This window comes from Lontra canadensis, unplaced genomic scaffold (genome assembly GCF_010015895.1).
Source record: "Lontra canadensis isolate GAN:19392208 unplaced genomic scaffold, GSC_riverotter_1.0 scaffold23, whole genome shotgun sequence".
NCBI lineage: Eukaryota > Metazoa > Chordata > Mammalia > Carnivora > Mustelidae > Lontra > Lontra canadensis.
The window spans coordinates 16238896-16262113 of NW_022631017.1; the positions used below are offsets into that span (position 1 = coordinate 16238896).

Consider the following 23218-nt stretch of genomic DNA (forward strand, 5'->3'; position numbering starts at 1 on the left):
CATTTAAGACTTCAGGCTCCTAGCTTTTTCTGCTTATAAAACATGAATAATCAAAATCTGATGAATTGAGGGTAGCTAGAGATGGAAGAACTTCTGACGTATGGTTTGGGCTGTTCCTACCATTCTCTGGCTGATATTGCTAAAAAAGAGGAGAGTCTTACAATCTATCAGCTATAGTGTAATATCCTCAAAAGCAGAACTCCTCACCAAAAGAGCATTGTAGAAGCTTTGAAGATTTTAGGGAGCCCAGAAAATGGGTTGCACTCAAAATACTTTGAGGTTTGAGGGGTTAAGATAAAACATATACTAGAGATGTTGAAAGCACTATTCTGAAAGACTGGAAAGACCATGCACCCAATAAAGGGGAAAATACTATTCAAGAAAATTCTTACTGGAAGAATTCAAAGCCTAGCAAAAGACAGGGTTCAGATTGTTCCCAGGAGACAGTTCAAACACAAAGTCAAAGGAATAGTGTCTTCTTTTCTATGAATAAAAAAAAAAAAAAAGGAAAGACCAGCCCTGACCTTTGTTGAGAAGACAGGTAAACTAGCAAGGCTGGGGCACTAGATTAGTTTCCTACTGCTACTATAACAAACTACCATAAACTCAGTGACTTAAAACAACACAAATTTATTATCTTACAGTTCTGCCGGTCAGAAATCTAAAACACATTAGCAAGGTTATGTTCCTTCTGGAGGCTCTGGGGCAGAATCCATTTCTTTACCTTTTCCAGCCTCTAAAGACTGTCTGCACTCTCCTTAGTTCACTGGCCTCCTTCCACCTACAAGGCCAACAATCCAATCACTCTGACCTCGACTTCAGCCTACCTACACAGTACCCTCTCTGACTCTGACCCTCCTGAGTTGCTCTTATACCGATGCTTGTGATTACATTTGACTCCCCTATGTGAGGATAGCCTCTCCATCTAAAAATCCTTAATCACATTAACAAACACCCCAGCACCATGTATGCTAACAGGTTCACAGGTTTTGAGGATTTAGACATGGATATCTTCAAGGGGTCCATTATTCTGCTGACTATAAATACCAAAAGATGGGTTTCAAAGAGAGGCTGTCTTGAAAGCAAAGAGACAGTAAATGCTTTAAATAAATTAACATTATGCAAGAGTAACAAGTTACTGCTATCCTAAACTCATCTCTTCCATATAAACTGTGCACCTTGGCATTCCTTCGGAACATAATGAAATAGTTTGCACACTATAAAACAGCCTAATGCTTGTGCTGTACCAAATACTGTCAAGGAAGAGGAAGACAGAAAAACTGCAATAGGAAAGCTTATGAATTTTAAAGCTTGAGGTATATTAGGGTAATCCTCTTACTTCCCAGCTGTAGAAAACAACCCGGAGAAGCTGAGTTAGAAACCACACAAGACCACAGCTGAGAACTTTTCTATTTTGGCATGTCCCTGAATGGCACCCATTCCAGCATGTCCTTTAAGAGATGAAAGGTAACACGTATAAAGCAGCAGCAACAGTTCTAAGGACTTAATAGACATTGACGCAGTTAATATTCTCAGAAACCCTATGAGGTAAGTGGTGGTTTCATTCCCATTTTACAAATGAGAAATAACATAGCACAGGGAAGTTAAGACACTGTCCAGGGTCACATGGCTAGTAAGTGATAGAACTGAGATCTGAACCCAAGCAGTCTCAGGTAATGTGGTATGGAACAAAAACTTTGGAAGGAGAGAGACCAGGCTTAAATTCATTAGCAATACAAGTTTGGGAAAATACTTAACTACTATTGTAAGCCTCACTTTTCTTCTGTAAAGTGGGCCAGTAACATCTATAGTGAATATAAAGTCAAGTACAGTCTGTTAAGTACCAATATATGGCAGAAATCTCAATTACAGACAGCTAATATTATTATTTCTATCTTTCCAGCATTATTTTTTTTTAAGATTTTATTTATTTATTTGACAGAGAGAGAGATCACAAGTAGGCAGGGAGGCAGGCAGAGAGAGAGGAGGAAGCAGGCTCCCTGCTGAGCAGAGAGCCCAATGCAGGGCCCGATTCCAGGATCCTGAGATCATGACCTAAGCCGAAGGCAGAGGCTTAACCCACCAAGCCACCCAGGCACCCCCTTCCAGCATTATTTTGCAGTGACTTTTTTTAAGGTTTAATCACAATACCAAATCCTTTCAGTGCTCTCCTCACAATTATAGTAAAAACCAATCTGTCTTCTTTATTTTTTAATATCCTCAAACATACACCAATAGTGTCCAAGGCCAACCATGTCCAAAGTTTTTCAATAATGGGTCAGAAATCCATATATAATCAGGCTGTAATTGTTAAAATAATAACAATGAAATGAAGCCTGCTTTATTCGCAAAATGCAAGCTTTCTACCAATATCAAAACAGCAGCATCAGAACTGTTAATTCAATGTTATTCATACAAAAATTCAGACATTTTTCTAAGCCCAAAGCAAATAACTTAACAATGTTGCAAGCATTATCAACAACATCAGTATTTAATGCAATGAATGACACATATCTTCACAGACCCTTTCAACTTCTGAACATAGTAACTCAGGCTCTCTTTGGTCATGTAAAAGAGTCCCTTTTCACTAAGCAAAGGCACCCAGACATCTCCTGGAATTTGATCACACTCGAAGAGTTTTGGGGGTACTTCTGGCATTCATATGCTTTTTTCCCAAAGTCCAGGGATCCCTGGCCTTGTGGGTGGACACAGTTCACCTTCAACTCAATTAGAGCCTTCTGAAACAAAGTCATACCCATAGGACAGATACCTGAAAATGCAGATATACCCTTTTGGCATCCCAAAAGAAGTCATATAAATTTAAAGTCTGATTCCTTCTCAAAAATAAAACCAAAACAAAATTAAAAAAAAAAAAAAAAGACCATTTTCTGAAACTATGACCCCATTTCTACAAATGCTTTGAATTTCTGAAAAAACTTATTATTCTAAGACTGGAAATACTTTAGCATTTCAGATGAACACCTCTTCACTGCGAGCTATTCGGTCAACCTTATGTGGCCTGAATACTCGGACTTCTTAAAACAAATAACAATGCTTCATTTTTTTTCCTCTTATTGTTCAATTTCAATGTAAACAGATGGTTCATCAAATAAGAAAGTATAATCTTGTGAGCACCCAGAGTCCTAAAGTTGGGTTTTTCTATGCCTTCCTTGATCTGAAGAAGCAGTTCAATAAACCTACTGAATAAAACTAAACTAAAATCTCCATAGCCCAGCTCCTTCCAAAGAGTCCATCAATAAAGAAATATTAAGGGCTCTAAGGTGAAGAAAATTCAGTCTTTGCCCTTTCCTCCATCACATCAGAAAATAAACCTGAGCACAATCTCTCCTGAGCAGAGCAACTTTTAAGTTCTGCTTTAATGACTTCTAAACATTTTTCCTTCATAAATGCAGTCTCAACTGTGACCAGTATGTGTGACTTTTTGACATTTCACCAAAATTCCCCAAATTCCTCTTTGGTATATGGTTAAGATTTGTTATGGCTATGTCCCCAAGTCAGCACTAAATAGGTGAAAATGTTTCATTAGAAATAACAGGTAAGGGGATGCCTCGGTGGCTCATTCGGTTAAGTGGCTGCCTTCAGCTCAGGTCATGATCCCAGGGTCCTGGGATTGAGTCCCACATCAGGCTCCTTACTCCACAGGGAGCCTGCTTCTCCCTCTGCCTCTGCCTGCCACTCTGCCTGCCTGTACTCTCTCTCTCTGACAAATAAATAAATAAAATCTTAAAAAAAAAAAAGTAACAGGTAGGATTCACACAAAGATCAGACAGACTCCAACTGGCCTGGAAATTTCTGTGGGGAAGTTGATGGTGCATGCATATATAAGGCTCTAGTCTCCTACTAGAACTAACCTAACCTGTGGCCATTCTGTTAGCTCTGCCCTTGCCAAATGACAAAGATTCCAATAACGTGGAAAGAGACAATGTAAAACCTCAAATCTCTTAAATGTCAAAAAGAAGAGGCTTACTGATTTTGTTGGTTTTTTGTTTTGTTTTTTTGGGTTCCTTTAATTTAAATTCAATTAGCCAGCATACCGTACTGTAATTGTCCCTCAGAACAATGTTATTACTTAAAATACAACTTACAAGAATTGTACTAGCCATCAAGCATGTTCAGATATATCCTTAAGAAAAACACATACTGGCAACAGGCCTCTGGGGGAGAGGATGATATACGTCCTTGAAGCCAAGCAGCTGGGAACTCCCAGCCCGCTCAGGGCAGAACACTGCCTGCTTCATTTTTCCATTATCTCCCCTTCCCCAGAGAGCTCCTGTGGCTAATTAGGTGATCCCTTTTGAATGTGCTTGCTCAACTATAAACTTTATATTGCTTGACCAAATATACTTTGCCTTCCTTCTTGTTTATCTACAAGGCATCTGATTAATGTGTAGTCTTCAGCTCCTTTGTTGATTACTGTCTATATCTAATAAAAACAGCACTGAGTAGTTGTTCGGGGCAACAACTTTTCTACTGTTGTCCCCTGCTCGCATTCTCTTGCAGCTGACTTGTTTGTGCTTCATTCTTCTCCTGTGTGCCATCAGGAAGCGGCAAGTACATCATTAGTTTCTGATACAGTGTTCAATGACTCATCAGTTGCATGTAACACTCAGTGTTCATCATGTTTTAAAACAAATCACAGTGACCTTCATCTTAGAAGATAAGGGAAATGTTTTATCTCCATATCTCATTTATAATGCAGTTAAACTTTGATTAATAAAAATCAATTAGGAATAAGATGTTTTGTTTAACTAAAGCTTAAGCAGATTTGTTTCAGGTATTTTTTTTTAAATCCAAAATCAATTAGTTTATTTCCATATCTCATTAAGATATGTCAGACATAATGTAATCATTCACTGAGCTTATAATTCTAGAAGATGTTATTTCACGTACTCAATCTTTAAGATTAGGTAATTTTATTATTTTTCTTCTGAATCTTAAAACTGGAAAGCAGAAAAAAAATCTGGCTAACAAAGAATGTACTGAAGTTACTGATTGTTAAATATCATTTCAAGACATAAATGCAAAAGGAAACAACACACCTGATTGAATGATGAATCACTATCAGAGCAATTATCTGTGCAGTAACTGTTGCTTTTCTCCTTCTGGATTTTTTTCTGCCTCTCTTGACTTCGCATCTCATCTTCTTCAAACTTGTTAATCATAGATTCCACCACTACCATCATGATATTCTTCAGGGAATGCATCATTTCTTTGTATCTTTAAATTTAAAACAGTCTTGGTAAGAGAAAGACTATTAGCACAAATTAAAACACTCAGCTAAATTAAACTATCTTTTTTTTCTGTAAAGTCCCTCTAAGGGCACAGTTCTAAAAAGGAAAAAAATATGTCAGCTTTTTTTAAAGAACAAGTGGCACAATGGAATTCACACAACAGGAATAAAAATTAATAAGAATTCCAAAACATGTGTTATTTCCCAGGTTTCTTCATCTGATTACACAGACCAAGGTAGTAAAACTAACACAGTCTAAGGCAAGATATTCCAATAGCATGGATACCAGTACTCCACAATAGTCAACTGCTAATACCATACTACCAGAACAGTCTATCTTACATATTCCTTTTATTCCTTGTTTATTTCTATCTCTTTCTCTATCCTCCTCCCTTCTCTACTTTCTTTCCTTCCCTTCTTCCCTGCCTATCTTTATAGGTACTTATAGTGAGCATTAAGACCTAAATAAGAGCTAAGCTATCAGTAGGTCCTTTGAAGAACAGAGGCTAAAGAACCTACTGTCAGAGACGTTAAGAAAGGGATTCCTGAAACTGGTAAGAGTTTGAACCAGATAGCTTCTAAATCCCTTTCAGCTCCAGTCTTAGAAAGAGGGATGCTTGGGTAGCTCAGTTGTTTATATAGCCAACTCTTGATTTCAGCTCAGGTCATAATCTCAGGGTCGTGAGATCGAGCCCCACAAACCTGCTTAAGATTCTCTCTCTCCCTTTCTCCCTCTCCCTCAGCCCCTCCCCAATTCATGCCCATGCTCTCTCTCTCTCTCTCTCTAAAATAAATACAATCTAAATAAATAAATAAATAAATGCCTCAAAAAGAACTTATAAATAAAGTTCTCCACTTACTATGTGCCAACTCTCAAGCACCCATATTAATATTAGGTAGAAATCCCAAGGTGCCTGTGTGTCTCAGTCAGTTAAGTGTCTGCCTTCAGCTCAGGTCATGATCCCAGAGTCATGCAATAGAGTCCCGCATCGGGCTCCCTGCTCCACGAGGAGCCTGCTTCTCCCTCTGTCTCTCATAAATAAATAAAAATCTTTAAAAAAAAAAAAAAAAAGACTGAGGTCCCAAAAAGCCTAGAAATAAAATTTTAGAGCTAGATGAAACTATTTTTAGAACTTTCATCTAGCCTTTTATTTTACAAATGAGGAATATGTGACCTGGACCACTGAAAAAGCTACACTTAAAACAAGGCATAAAGATTTAAATAAACATAGTGAATAAAGTACTATTTTGGAATTAGAAACCCTGGATTATAATTCTGACTACTTTACCTACCAGTTTTGTCATCATAAATCAGTTTCATTTTCCTCAATGATAAAATGAGATGAAAAGAATACAATCTAGCTGACCTATTTCACATAGCTGTAGCATGACATAATAGTATGTATCTGAAAGTTCTTTGTAAATATAAAGCATGAAAATGTATTTATTATTATTTTGTAATAAAAATACATTAGGAAAATAAGCACAGAAATGTCCCTTTCTTTATACTTCTAGTAAATGGGTTATTATAACTCCATAAACCTGAGGAAGGATAGGTAAGTTACTCTTATAAAAACAATAAAACTATGCTGGGGTTTTCGACATAAATAGAAGGCTAAGATTTTAAAGCTTAAAGGAATTTTAAAATACATTTTAAATTATATGATATACATCCCATATTAGTAACTATATATAATTCTATACATAACTTAAAATACATTCTCATATATTTACTATGGTTCAGCAATATATAATTTACATAATATATAACTAAAATCAAATTTAATACATAGTTTATTCATGTATGTGTTTTTAAAGCATCAGAAATTGTGAGAAAACACAGAAATATTAAAAGAAGATGAGAATAGGAACAATGCAGGAGGAAAACACATACAGAAGAGAACTGTTACAGAGGTAAGGAAAAGTCCAGATCCAAGTTTAAGGTAAGGGGATATAAAGAGCAAGAAGGAATCCTAGGACACTCATCAGACTAACTGGCAAAGTATCTATAGGATAACTGAAACGAAAGGGTCCAGCTTTCCTCTACACATTCTCAGCAGCGAGAAACAGGGAAGCCTAACAAAGCCTTTGTAGCAATCAAGAGCAATCCATCAAAAGCTGCTCTCTCCCTCCACAGTATTTATATTATAGCTGGGCACAGATCTAAACTACAGTCCCAGACTCCTTTGCAGTTAGACATAGCCATGTAAACAACATAAAGCCTTTACCCCCTTATAATTTACAATATAGTAATTTAATACATGAATATAAAGGTAGGAATCTAAATGATGTATATAAGGTAGGACTAAGGGTCATTAAAATCTGTAAGTTTCATCTTAGACATGTTTCCTCCAGGCCTTTTTGAAAACACTAACATGAATTCTTCTGCAAGAAATACCAACAAGCTGTCCACAGAGATGAGAATAATAATTTTTATTTTTATCTTTTTTAAAGATTTTATTTTTAAGTAATCTCTCCATCTAACGAGAGACTTGAACTCAGAATCCCAAGATTGAGAGTCGCATGCTCCTCTGACTAGCCAGCCAGACACCCCAAGAATAATAATTTTTTAAATGTTAAAAAAAAAAAAAGCTAGAGGCCATACTCTCAATATCAAGACTCAAATGAACTAGTCTTCAACAGTAGCCACTGCAGTTTTGAAAAAGCCAAAGAAAAACAAATATAGTATGGACTATAAACACCATTAAGACTCATTCAATACTCCAAGAAGTCAAAATAAGAAAAAGTTCTAACAGGTAGTGAATAAAAACCACATCAGTTAATAATGAAAATCTACATGATGAGTAAGGGGGATTCCTCCATATGAGGAATAAATGATAGACCCTACAAATGAATTCTTCTATCTGTAAACTTCTATTCAAAAAATATCAAAATGTTTAATTAAGAAAATAATTTCTAATTATTACAGTAAAAATGCTGTTAATAGAGATACTATTGCCTCATCATTAGTCCTAAATAATTTCTGAATCTCACATACCAAGAAAAAAATAATACTCTGCTCAACTTAAAATCTTTCATCTACAACTGACAAAGCAGAAGACAAACACTCATTAAGACACAGAACATCTTTGTGAGGTAATTATAATTGTTTTAATTTTACATATGGATGAACTAAAACACAAGAAAATTAAATGGCTTATTCAGAGATTTTAAAAAATTCCTAATATTCCCATATAAAACTTTGCTCTTAGCATGAAAATGCTTTTATTTTCTGACTAATAAAATATTTTAATACTCCTTTTAGAATAAATTTAATAGCACTGCCAGAAATAGATTACTGGAAATCATATTATCCAAAGATGAACATGACTCTGGTTTGTGATTTTTCAAATCAAAAAATAAGAAATCTTGGGGTGCCTGGGTGGCTCAGTCTATTAAGCATCTGCCCTCAGCTCAGGTCATGATCCCAGAGTCCTGGGATGGAGTCCCACATTAGGCTCCCCAGTTAGTGGGGAATCTGCTTCTCTCTCCGCCTGCATTTCCCCCTACTTGTGCGCTCACTTTTGTGCTCCCACTCTCTCTCTCTGACAAATAAATAAATAAAATCGTTAAAAATAACGAAAGAAAGAAAGAAAGAAAATGTTATTGTGGCATACTCACTCTTTAGATTCCTGAATCCTTTTAGTAACATGCTGTACAACTGTGTCATAGCCAGATTCCTCATCCTGATTCTGATCAGATGTCCATTTTTCCATTTCTTCTTCAATCATAGACCCCAAAGTATTACATATATGCTGCCGAAGATATTTCACAAATTCATAGCTAAAACAAGTATTTAAAAAATAAATGCAGTAATTATCATGAACTCGCTTAGGAACCATACCCAGGAGAAAATGTTAGCACAGAAATATTTTAAAAATACTCAAATTTCTTCCCTTCAAACTAGGCTTAAACTTTTCATCCCAAATCATCAAGCCTAACTAGAATTTTATTGCTTTTTTTCTGGGACATTGGCATTTTCTGCATATATTCCATGCCCACTCACTCCATCAGTCCACCCAGCCATCAACACTTGATAACACTGCCTACACATCCTTTGGTTTCATCACCTCTCCTTTTTTTCCACTTCTGTTGGTCAGTGCAAAACCCCATCACCTCACACAGAGATTACTACTGCGGCCTTCTTGCTCATCTTCTTCCACTGCCCCCTTCCCTCTCATATTTATTCTGAACACTGTAGTTATCTTGGTCCTCAAAAATCACAGCATTATTTCTGAGTTAGAGCCACTTTATTCATACCAATACCTCATACCCCATCACATACATAACATCTGAATAAATAGTTGTTGTATTTAAAACTAATTATTGGCTGTCTATTATCCTTCAAATACAACTTCCTTGGCTTGGCATTTAAATGCCTAATCAATCAAGCCCCTTAATTACTGTATCCCCACTTACATGAAGCCACACTCAATTTTCTCCAGAAACCACCATTTTGATTTGCATATAAACAAGGAGGTACTTTTAAGTGATTATCATGAATTAGACACTGCTCTAAGTATTTTATTAATATTGTCTTATTTACCACATGAAATAGGTAAAATAGATGAGGATGCAAACGAAAAGCTAAAAAGCCTTGTCAAATTCACAAGCTACATGGCACCTGTGGCTCAGCTGGTTAAGCAGCCCACTCTGAATTTCTGCTCAGGTCATGATTTCTGGGTCCTGGCAGAAAGCCAAGCATCAGGCTCCATGCTCAGCTGGATTCTGTTGGAGGATTTTCTCTCTCCCTCTGCCCCTCCCCCAGCTCCTGTGCACTCTCTCTCTCTCTCTCTCAAATAAATAAACCTTTAAAAAAAATTCACAAGCTATTAATTCAAGTCCACCTTAATCCAAAACTCTTGTCAATCCCACAATCCCACACTCACTCAAAAATGGAAAAATTTCAAAAATGTTTAAGAAATAAGATGTTCTGTAGTGCTCAATGGAGATTGGAAATGGAAATAAATGTAACACTCATGTTTTTACCAACTGTATTATTTAAATTTCTTGCATTTAGGGAGGTAAATTTATTATATTTCATTTTCTCAAAATTATAATTCACATTAAATTTAAAAGTATAATTTACTTAAAAATTTATTTTAAGTTATTCATTGAATTTACTTTTAAATGTTTAATATTTATATTCAATGTTTAAGTAGTAATTTCTAAGCTTTAAGAAAATCGGGATCTATTAATGGCAGAAGAAGAAAACATTATTTTGTAAACTTAATGACCTGCAATATTAGATCAAAATGACAAAAACTAATTTTCAGAAATGCTAGAAGAAAAACTTACTGAATCATGTATCATAGAAAACAGCCTCTAATCATCATTTAAGCAGTTCTGTAGTTTTTGCTTCTTCTGGTGATTCATCATTGCCTTATATTACTTGAAGACCTTCCCTTATATAAGCAAAACTTCCCACTCATTTAAATGTTAACTTATTTTTTTATTTGTGCATTTGTAATTATAAACCAAATCTTTGCATATTCTATACAAAATGGCAAAAACTTATACAAGCAAGAAGAATTCAAAGATTAAGATTTCAAGTGAATCTTTTAAAGATACTGTTTCACGTTTGACAGACCCTATATTTTGCCTCCACAGAGGGACAGGTGGCTCTGAGATTAGAGTTGGCAGATGTGTGTGATGAGATCTGAAGAGCCCAAAAAATACGATTACCACATCCACCCCACCACAACCAGAAAACCTATAAAGAATCAGATTATCTGAAATTCCAATACCATAAATGTATTATTGTTTCTTTAAAATGTCCTTGTAAATGAAAAAGGATCTAGTAATAGATAATCATTTCAGCCCAATCAGTATGACACCACTGGGTAAAGGAAAAGTGTAATTGGAAGAAAGTGCAAAGAGATGAAAGGTCCCTAAAAACAATCTTGATCCTCCTCACAATCCTGCCCTAGGCTAGTCAAACAAGACAGTTTTCCTTCACATCTCTGAAATACTCAGTGAGAAACAAAACATGGGAAAGCCTGAGTTAGTTCTCCGAAACTAAAGGAAGGGCCACTCTGAAGATTAATTCTACATCTCATCATCAACATCTACTATGAAAAGGCAAATTATTCCTTAGTTTGATCAGCCCCATTTCTGTGCCACAAATCTTGAGCAATTATGAGAAATGAATATTTAACCGAGAAATAGAACTCCTGTGTTCGTGTTGTTTAAAGCCCAAACTATAAGCAACAGAAATGATATTTTTTATAACTAAGTCAGTGAAGACATATGAAAGAAGTCCTTTAACAAAATGTATTCAAAAAGTTGAGAGAAGAGGCACCTGAGTGGCTCAGTCAGTTAAGCACTGCCCTCAGCTCAGGTCATGATTTCAGGGTCCTGGGATGGAGCTCCAAGTTGGGCTACCTGCTCAGCAAGGAGTCTGCTTCTCCCTCTGCCTCTGCCCTTCCCCCCATTTGTGCTCTCTTTCTCCCTCTAATAAATAAATAAAAATCTTTAAAAGAAAAAGTTAAAAGAATACCATTCTAAAATAAAAGACACATTAAAAAAAAAAAAAGAAAAACACCTCCCCACTATTTAGCATCATCTATAAATAGCAAATAACAAATATGCTGAGAAAAAGTTAAAACCTCCTCTTTGGGAAGCTGACAAACCACATACTTTTTCCCAATGATATCATTTTTATCTATGACTGCAGTATTAGTTCCCAGAAGACACCATTCAAAATACTTCAAGGTTTTGGTTCATCTTCCAAATTAAATGAACCCAAGAACCCCAAAATTGAATCTTGCCTAATGGGTTACTGCTCTTTTAAGAAAAAACGACCTCCAGGGAGGATAAGGCCCTCTGTCATGTGAGGACTACTAGGCTGCCTATGGCCCTTTGGATACTCTACTGACTCCCTGATCATTGGAAGATTCACATTAGTAAACAGTAATTTCTGCAAGTGGACCCTTCTCCTCTTTGGGTAAAAAAAAATCCAAGGCTTCAAATTCTCTTCTGACAATTCATTTTGTGTTGGTTTTTTTACCATATGGATTCATGGCAATATCCCATAAAATCCTACAAGGAATGCTGTTTTCTATAGTGGTGCCCATGATAGAAAGTTATTGTTGTTATGGGCTGGGAGAAACACTTCTATAAAATTAAGTACTGTGTTGCCTTCACTGTATTCCTCATTGTATCGGTGCCATTGAGCAGCTCTTAAGTCTACAACTAATCCAAAAGATTGATTATAAGCTCTTTAAATCAACTCATTATATCATTTTTAGAAGTTATCCAGGAGGTGTAGCAATACTCTTATTTTGTATAAAAGCAAAAGCCTGGATGCACAAAAGAAACTTTCCGAAGTTCCCATACTTATTCCAGGAATAGCAAACTAAGATCTTACCAGGGGTAGACAGGTAAAGTCAAGTCAGCCATGTGTAAGAGAGAAAAGAGGCAGGGTGAAATAAAAGGACATGTCTCAGCTAAAAGGAAGAGCTTCTACATGGCTTTAGCCACTTTTTGCCATTTAGCAGTATTAGCCTAATGTTGATTTTTCCAAGTTTTAAGAAAAGCCAGAAAACTATTTTATATGCCATGTCTCAATTTTTAAATGTTAACCTTTAAAAAAAAAAAAAAGCCAAAGAAATACATCCACAGACCAAATATGGCCTACAGAATTCAGTTTGACCATTAACATCCACTTATTCCAAGCATTATAAAACCCTTACCACTAAAGATTACCACTAAAGATACTGGTGAATCACCTCTGTGTTTAAAATTTCTATTTAAGAAATGTAAAACTTCCTTGAAAAAAATGTACATTCTTAATAACTTATTTTAGATGATACTTATGAAGCTTAATTTAAGTCAATTCTGCTACAATTTAGGTCCTTTCCTCTCAGATTTATGTTTAGCAGACTCCTCTGTGTTAACATTTTCAGATTAACATACCCTAATTGCACTGGAAATATAAGGAATCATCCAGCTTTGCCATGGACTACAATAAATACAACTTCCATTTATTTTTAAGTCTATTAATATTTCCTTCTTGTTCATCTTAAAAGTTTCTAATAACAAAGTTTCTTTTTTTTTTTAAAGAACATGATCTATACAATGAATAAATATTATACCTTTAGAAATCTATTAATCCCTTTGCTTCGGGTTTAAGTTCTAAATTTTACACTGGTCAATCTTGTAACCTTAGACAAAACACCTGACCTTGCTAAATTTCAGGTTCCTGCTATGTAACCGTAATGGCAATTCTAATGCAAAAACTGTTATTTATTACATATAGCTATACTTTGACACTTTTCAAACCAAATATACTATACGTATATTTGACTAACCATTTTGTTACCTTAAAAGTAATTTAATGAGAAAAAATTAAAATCTGGTTTCAAAGATACTATTACCAAATGAATAAAAAATATTTTTTACCAAATATCCCTCAAAGAGGTACATTAAAACCTAAAAGTACAGTTCTTTGCTGCTAAGGAAAAATGTGTTCACCTCACCACATTTCAGAAGCAGCTCAATTGAAATACACAGCAATGTGCTTCATCATTTTGCTTTACTACTGATGAATATGAAATTTTTCACATTTACACAGGAAAACTTTACAAAGTTGGCTAAAAGAACAGTCATTGTTTTCAATTTTTCCAGTTTTATTACCTAGATTTTTCCAAGAAAATCAATTATTTTTTCATGATGAAATTCTGATGTGTTCAAAATACACCAAAGTATGCACTGATACACAGAGTACTAATACAACAGAAAAACATTAAAAAATCTGATACAAGTTCATTTCAAGAATGCATTCTCTTAGCTATTTAAATAAGCAAAAAATTTTCAATCATATATAGAAAAAATTATAGTAATGATATGCTTTAAAAAGAGACTTTATTAGATTAAGTTATGAATTATAATGCTGGTATTTGGAATTCTTATTTCAGAATAAAAAGATTTATTATATGACCCCACCTAACTTTATATATCATATTAGTATATAAAAGGTTATATAATAGAAAGAATGAGTATTTTACATCACCTACAACCTTTTAGATCAAAGAATACGTTTCTGAGTCATGATAAACAATTACTAGAAATTCATTAATTATGAAAGCACACATATAATTCTTAGTAATTTTACTATACATGGATATCACTTTACACAATGGAGGCTTTCTTGAAGTTACCACTTAAACACCCTAGAGTTCACTGATAGATTCTCCTGTGAAACAAAAAGTAAACCTCTGCCAAGCTCCCCCACAAAATTCTGATTCATTTATGAAGAGGCCCAAGCATCAGTATTTTTTTTTTACATAGGGCCCAACTGATTCTGGTGTAGCCAAGACTAAAAACCAGGGCTAATCTGTTTCCTGGGGGCCAGTTTAAGTGTCAAAACCTACACAACACACACACATAATAAAAGCAATGGCCTCATCCCTCCTTTCTCCCCTCCCACAGGCCTCAAATCCTTGCTCCCACTTTCAGAGACAAAGGCGAATCTTGGATCGTTTAGAAAATATATATAGTTTAAGGCAGAAAAATAGAAGTTCTGGAAAGCAGAGATAATTTAGGAAAACTGCTCATTGGGGCAAACCCCAGAAAGGGCTCTACTGCCTACACTATGGTTTCTTCCCCAAAAGACTGTATTTCCCCCACTTTACTTGATTATACTATCTGAAATTCCATCATGTATGGACTCAATTGTCCTAACCATCTTTCTACAAAAACAGTCTAAAGACACCAGTTTCCCCTGTAAGTCTGTTTAATAAAATTGTTCTGGTAGCGGCGCCTGGGTTAAGCCTCTGCCTTCAGCTCAGGTCATGATCTCAGGGTCCTGAGATTGGCCCCGCATCAGGCTCTCTGCTTGGCAGGGAGTCTGCTTCCCCCTCTCTCTCTGCCTGCTTCTCTGCCTACTTGTGATCTCTCTCTCTGTGTCAAATAAATAAATAAAATCTTTAAAAATAAATAAATTAAATAAAAATAAAATTGTTCTGGCCAATACTAGGACAACATTGGGTGGATTTAAGAAACCAATGTTCTGATAGTGGACATGGGAAGATAGATAATTCTGAAGTAGGAAACACTTTGGGAAGCAAAATGTATCTAAGTGACTCAATAACATAGAATGCGGGGCCCCTGGGTGGCTCAGTGAGTCAAGCCTTGGCTTTCAGCTCAGGTCATGATCTCAGGGTCCTGGGATCGATCCCCCGCATTGGGCTCTCTGCTCAGCAGAGAGACTGCTTCCCCTCCTCTCTCTGCCTGCTACTCTGCCTACTTACGATCTCTCTCCCTCTGTCAAATAAATAAATAAAATCTTTAAAAAATAAAAAAAGAAAGAAAGAATATTCAATGTTCAAGAAGAGTTAGGTCAGTGAAAACAAAGATTAAAATATGAGCAACCAGACTAATTGATCTTTAATATCACATCCAACTCTGAACTGTAAGATTCTATGGCAACACCAAAGACAAGCATCTCCTCCTCTTTTCCTTTCCCACACAGAGTTCCCTCCCCCTAAGACACAGACCTCCAGTTAGTGAATAAACACATAAATTTTGCCATTTATGCTTTTAAGACTACAAACTACTCAAAATACTTTCAGGATTATAAGTCTTAAAAACTACAAATCAGTTATAATTTTAGTGTCTGGATTTTTTTTAGGTAGGCCAAAAGTAAATCTCCTCAGTGAACAGTGAACATTAACCATAAATGTTAATCAGCAGGCATTTAATCCAATGCACTGCTGAAGAGTAAATTACTTTATTACAATAGTCATTAAACTGCTGAGAAGAACAACAATGATCTAACTTTAATTTGAAAAGTACTTTAAAATTGGAGGAGCTGAAACAATACAAGAAAATATGTAGTCTTAAACATTTACACTAAAAAGAAGAAAAGCTGAAAATTAATGAGCTAACCACTGATCACAAAAGTTTTAAAAATTTTCCAAAGAAAACATAGGAACAGAATGTAAAAACCATAAAGTATACATGTAATAGAAAGGAAAAACTAACCCAATAGCTAATTCTTTTAAAAGACTAACAAAATAAGCTTCTAGCAGAAGAGGGAAGGCACCCAAAAAAAAAAAAAGAATAAAAAGGGGGGCATATAACTACAGATACTAAAAATAATTAAAAAGTTAACAGGATATTAATGAAAAACTATATAGCAATAAATTTGAAAATCTAGATGAAATGGACAAATGCCCAGAATATGATCCTAGCAAAAACTGACAGTAATTTACAAATTATTTGAACAACTGCTTGCATGTGAAATAAAACCCCAAAAATGTTTAAGAGTGTCTGTGTGAGATAAATTTGTATTACATGAGTTTACAAACACTATTAATTAAATCTTAATTTGAGAAAGTTGCGATTATTCTATAGTCTACAGCTATTAGCAGTGGATTTAATGAATAAACAAGAAAATCATGGAAATACAAATAAATATATGTATAACCAGATATATTAACGAAATTAGTAACCATATTAACAAGAGTTCCACAAGAACAAGAATTCCACACTTTTGAAAACTCCCTTGAGAATCTGGTGAAAACTGTAATTACTCCTATAAAACTGCAAGAAAAAACAAACTTTTACATTAAAGGGCTCAAGGTTCCCTTTACGACCATGTAAGAAATGGGTGGAGTTCCAGATAAATACAACTTCCGGGCACCCACAAATCAGTTTAAAGGTAACTGAAGATAAAATTTTCAGTACCATCTCTGTGAGATCAAAATGAAATACACACACTGAATTTAAAATACTGCTACCAATAATAATTAATTAATTGAGATTCCTGTAAGAAAACTTTTCAATGGAGAGGATTAAATGAACCAGAACAAAGAAAAAAATCTCCAAAGAAACATAATCTTCCAGAATAATCTCAAATGGTACCTCTCTCATTAAAAACTCCTATGTCTACGGCTCCCAAGCCCACAGTCTCTAGCCCTTCTGTAGCACTTAAAATTCTGCCATCTATCACAGGCATTGGAGTATGTGTCTTATCCTTTTCTAAGAACTTAAGCTATTCCATAGGACGTTAATAATCTCACTTCAGTATTTCTGCAGTGCTCAGAATGAGCAACTGGTGCAGCCGCTGAAATACCACATAGCAAAGGAACAGAAATCTTGGGAACTCCCTGCTTTCAGGCACTGTGACAGGAATCCCTTGATAGAACATAATCACTCTTAGAAAAACGTGAACAATTTACAATTATTGTTACTGTGCTGCCCGTAAGGGAAAAAAAATGAAGAATTAGAATATGTTGGTGTGGCAAGAGAAACACAGAGGAAGCAGAAGCTTTGAAAGTAAAAAATAAATAATACAAAAATTCGGTACTTGTGTAAATAAACCCAAAGAAATGAACCTCCAACTTGGGTGCTACTTTTAACAATAATCAAACGAACATTCTTTCTCTAACCACACTTGGACCTTTTCTGGATCAGCTGGATTGTTTGCTTAAGACATCAAAAGCTATTTTACTTGTGAAAATTTTCATCAGTTTCCTCCAGATGTAAGAGGATTTCCTCGGCGCACTCCAGAGAGGGGGCACCCGTGATCTTCTCCTTCACGCTCTGGAACAGCTGCCTCAGCATCGCCTGCAGCATCACCTCGTCCTCGCCTGAGAAATGGGCCATCCTCTGCAAGAATCAAACGCCGACGCCCATTACTCCAGGCCGGCGCAAATGCCGCGCATTGCGCACGCGCGCCCCCACCCAACCCAGGCCGGCGCACTACGCCGTTCCCCGGGAGACCACGGCTAGCGCCTGGGGGTGGATCCTCGGCTGCCCGCGCGTCTTTCCGGAACACAAGTCACCTTACTTTCGGGAAGCAGGCGTGCGCAAGGACCCGCCTTTGGTCTTGTCGTTGCCGGGCTTCTGTACGAATACTGTTCAGGCTGTCCCCGCTAACCGCAAAAGAGAGAGATCCCGGAAGGTTTTGATGGGTGGGCCTGACGGCGGGACGTCAGCGATGCGCGTGACGTCAGCACGTTTGACGGGGCTTCCTAGGTGAGAAAGAGTGCCGCTTGGGGACCCGCCGGGCTCCTAGAGAAAGGTTCAGGTGCGCTCGCTGTGCTTAGCCTTGGACTTGTAGATGGGAGGGAACGGAGTACGAAGACAAAGAGTTGAATAAAAGTGAAACTGAAAATAGATTGAAACGTTTTAATTACGTGAATGGTATTGAAATGTTACAATGCTGTTTCTCTTTAACAGCCAGCATCTATTGATTGCTTCCCCTGACCAAGCACCTTACTAGGAACTGTGAAGAAGACGGCCCTCATAATCAGACACAAAAAGAAATCCGCGTTTACACCACAGTGCAATTAAGTGTTAGAGAAGTCCAGCAGGTAGGTTTTGTGGAAATCCAGAATCCTCTTTTAACCTCACGGAAGAAGAGTCAGGAAAGAAGCGAAGAGAGGTGTAACATACTCCAGTACTGGAGTTAGTAGGGTTAGAAGGAGGAAGTGAGGAGCCTGAAAAGCAAGTAGTCCACAACTGAAAGGGTCCTATTTGGCACATTTCTGGGTTAGAGATTAATCTTAAAAGTAGCAGGACACAATTGGATTCCATGGTGACACCATGAGGTATTGTATATGAGGAACCTGTGCAGGAAGCAGCAGTGGATAATCATAGACCGTCATCCAGTTTCCAATCTAGATAAATCCTCAGACCATGGTCACATCCAAGGTAAGGAGCCAACCCAACAGAGTATTGGGATCAGATCCTGGTGTCTATGGAGTAGTTCCAAGTCACTGATGAGTGGTTTAATGTCAATGAATTCTCCCTTACCCATCTTAAATTTTGCACTTCTGGTCCAATAACATCTGAATCAGTTCTCATGTTGGCCAAAATCAGTGATTCCCTTGATGTCCATGCTGTTATTTCCAAAAGTAAAAGTATAATATGTCTTTGCCAACTGTGGCAGCGTGTTTCTTGGTAAAATATCTGCTTTATCTTGATTGTCTCACTAATACATTAAAAAAAAAAAACATACTACCAGAGTAGGCACACTTGTAACCTTATTTGTGGGTGAACCTAAAAAGAAACCAATATATGTGTATGCACGTGTGTGCGCATGCACCAAATCACCAGCAATGTGACTGCTACATATCTAGATTAATACAGATGAGTTGTATTGGCACCTCAAACATCAAGATTAACATAGCCGTTGATGATGAGATTTTTCTGAAACAGTAAGCTATTTGCTAAAATTCAGAACAAAATAAAATAATACTCCTTCCTTAATTCACATAGTTTTTGCATTCCTGGAAAATTCAGTGTGTTAAAACTGCCAAATTTTTTTTAAAGATTTTATTTATTATTTGACAGAGAGATAGAGAGCATGAGTAGGCAGAGCAGCAGGCAGAGGGAGAGGGAGAAGCCCAGGCTCTCTGCTGAGCATGGAGCCTGATGCAGGGTTCAACCCCAGGACCCTGAGATCATGACCTGAGCTGAAGGCAGCTGCCCAACCGACTGAGCCACCCAGGTTCTCCTACCAAATATTTTTATATAAAATGGAATTCATGCCTATGCTTAAATACTTTCTAAGAGCTTTTTCATTTACTTGAATGTCCTGCAGGATCACTGAAGGTCATATAGGAAGCAGAACAATTCTTTTATGTGGGAGATTGTCCTGTGTGTAATTCAAGATATTCAACATTTCTAGCTCACATTACGAATGACAGTAACTGCCATCTAATCATTGTGATAACAAACATGTCCCCATGTATTTATAAAATGCCTTCTTGGGAAGCAGGGATGATTTGAACAACAGATTGAGAACCACCATTCTAAAGGATAAAACTTGGGAAAAAGAAAAACAACCTTAATAGAATACCTGAGATGCAAGAAAAGAAGATGGCCAAACAGCAAGTGAGAGTGGTAATACATTTAAGTAAATCTCAACAAATATTGTTTGTATAAAATAATAATAACCTATAATATTCTAATTTGTGAAGGTAAAACACAGCACTAAAATACTATAAACAATCGTGTAAAGTAGGAAGTCATGGTAGGTTGAAATATTCTGTAATTCTTGTATTTAAAATGTAACCATTACAAAATTAGAAATAAAGAATTTAAATTTAAAAAATGGAAGGAAAAATGAAATAAGGAAAGAAAAGCAAAAAGTCCCAATCAACTAAAAAAAAAAAAAAGTCAAGAAATAAAAGCATAAAAAAAGGGAAAAAATTAAAATATACAAAGATACCTGATAGAAAAATCCAAAATACTGATAAATTTAAATAAACTCAGCCCTCCTCTTATAGGAATGGTCAGACTGGATATCTATAGGGGAACCTGGGTAGCTCCATCAAGTGTCCGACTCTTTGTTGTGGGATTGAACAGTAGGCTCCCTGCTCAGTGGGGAGTCTGCTTTTGTTTCTCTCCCTCTGCCCCTTCCTCCACTTACACGTTCTCTTCTCAAATAAATAAATTTAAAAAAATAATAAAATAATCAGCTATATGCTATTTATCAAAATCCTAAAAACAGAAAAATTAGGACCAAAAAGGTGGCAGATGATAAACCAGATGAATATTGTCCAAAAGAAAGCTGTTGAGGTTATATTTGTGTCAACAAAAGTAAAACTTAAGAAAAAAATATGTTAGGGACATAGCATGCCACTTCATAATTTTTAGAACACTATTTAATTCAACGGGAAGATAAAATTTTTAACTTCAAGCAAAATTCTTAATCTCTTCATAAGAGGCACTTCGAAGTTGAATACCTAAGAATACCTAAGATCTACTTTTTAGGTTTGCTTTTTCAGATTATAAGAAACAGAAAAAATTGCCTCACCAAAGTTAGTGTTTATGAAGAACTGAAATAACATTTATCATTGTTAAAGATACAAAAACCTCTCAAGATAGCCCAAAACTGTTACAGCAACCTAATTACCTTGTTGTCCATATTATAATAACCCTATCATTTTCATGATTCAATTTGTCTCTTTCTTTATCATCTTTTCTCAATGCCACCTTCATTTAAAACTCCCTAACGCAAGCCATAAGAGACCCTTAATTACAGAGAACAAACAGGGTTGAAGGAGAGGCGGTAGATGGGGGAATGGACTAAATGGGTGGTGGTCATTAAGGAGGGCACTTGTTGGAATGAGCACTGGGAATTATATGTGGGTGATTAATGACTGGATTCAGCTCCTGAAACCAGTGATGCACTGTATGTTAACTAACTTGAATTTGAAGTAAATAAATAAATAACTCCCTAAGACACTGTACAGGATGCCTTGATGCACAGCCATATCCCTTCAGGACAAAGCACTTATTCCCGCATATCCCTGGAGTGTTGGCTGCAGATATTTTACAACTGAATCCCTCTTCAGGAATTGCCGTGGAATAAGGAAGTGGTCATGCTCAAAGTCATGCTACCTCCCTGAGGAAGGCTCATGTCTGATGACTGGTCAATGTGTTATCTAATCAGCCATCCTTTTTGTCTCAATTGGAACAACTCTGAAGCATTCCAGTTTCAGAACTCCTCATGTGATTCCTGAAGCCTATGTTGCAAGGGCTTTACAGTTGAACTTCTTATTCCTAATTTTACTTCTCAGAGTTCTACCAGATACTGTCTCCAAGGACACACACTAATACATCTGCATACAAAGGTCAGATTCCTGGAGTCTGTTTCCAGAGGAATGCTATTGGCTACAAAATCTAATTAACTGGGTCAATTAGATACTATGCCATTCTCCAACACATATTGTTCCTAATAGGATGAGTTTCTGATGATGGCATAAATTGCTGGTCTTCCTTATGTCCGTGGACTTTTGACAAGGCACTGAGTTTTGTTCCAAACATGCATGGCCCAGGAGCAAGGTCAATTACCTAAAACATGGTTTTTACATGTTTGCTTTGACTAAAAACAAAAGCTATACTGTGAGCGTAAAAGGTGATTGGGACTCATGGACTTGCAATGAGATAACAATTGTAAAAGCCTAACAAAGGCCTTAAATTTGGGGAAAGTGTTGTTGCCCATTTCTACAGCTTTGAATTGAATGTTTTCATAGAACTTGGTCAGGTCCATCTTACATAATTTAATAAAAGAGTAAATCATTTCACATTTTTAAAGTTTTGAAATTGGCTCTTTTTTTCCTAGACAATAATCAGAAAGAAATGATATAAATCTCTAACATTGCTATTAAAGCCTTCTTTATATCTGGGATTTCCCATTTCAGAGTGAACTTTGCTTTTTCCCCAGAGGGATATTGTCATTTGATATAAAAACCAAAGTCTTCCTGATGAAAAATTCTTCCAGAAGTCTCATGTGGCCTTTGGCCATTTACCCAAAATATAAGTATTTAACATTGAAGGTATGCTCTAATATCTGGATAAAGAATTTGAATTAGTATGGTTATCTATTTTTCCTTATATACAGGGTTCATGTACTGATCCGACCTAATTTGGCCTAAAGAATATTCTGACTTTGTCTCTGAGCTATGGTCCAATTCTACCAATTCTTTTAACAGTATGTGAGTAAGACAAGAAGCTCTCTTTGAGTTGGGAGAGGGGGGTGGGGTTATGGACATTGGGGAGGATATGTGCTAAGGTAAGTGCTGTGAAGTGTGTAAACCTAGCAATTCACAGACCTGTACCCCTGGGGATAAAAATATATTATATGTTTATAAAAAATAAAAAAATTTAAAAAAAGAAGCTCTCTTTGAGGGCAGGGTTATAATACATTCACTCTCAAGTATAACTGAACATTTGCTTTTGAAGATTTGATTTAACACAGTTTTTAAATACTTTACCCAACTCTGTGTTTTGAAAGCATATTACCAGCCCACAGCCAAAGGTTTTTTTACATAAGAATTATAGATGAGCTACTCTAAGTCATTCCTATAAATATATGGCATATGTTCATAGGAATAATACCTGTTAATAGAGTAACATATGGTCATTTTCAGACTTGACTTCAGATTTCAGAGTCCATATATATCTCATATTAGTTTAGGTTACAATATAAGCCACTGTAAAAGAAAG

General features: G+C 36.1%; 1 protein-coding gene across 4 annotated transcripts in view; it reads right to left on the reverse strand.

Annotated features, from left to right (window-relative positions):
- TBC1D32 (TBC1 domain family member 32) overlaps positions 1–18192 on the reverse strand; it is a 231951-nt gene extending 213759 nt beyond the window's left edge. For 2 of the 4 annotated variants that reach the window (XM_032862423.1, XM_032862422.1), the window contains exons 1-3: positions 17709–17969; positions 8873–9034; positions 5061–5238 (exon numbers count right to left, since the gene is read on the reverse strand). In XM_032862423.1, coding sequence (XP_032718314.1) covers positions 5061–5238; positions 8873–9034; positions 17709–17863 — 495 coding nt within the window. In that variant the 5' untranslated portion in view covers positions 17864–17969. Of the gene's footprint in view, positions 1–5060; positions 5239–8872; positions 9035–17708; positions 17970–18042 lie in introns of those variants that run through there. The other 2 variants (XM_032862420.1, XM_032862421.1) reach the window with 2 other exon arrangements.
- Between the last annotated feature and the right edge of the window lie 5026 nt (positions 18193–23218).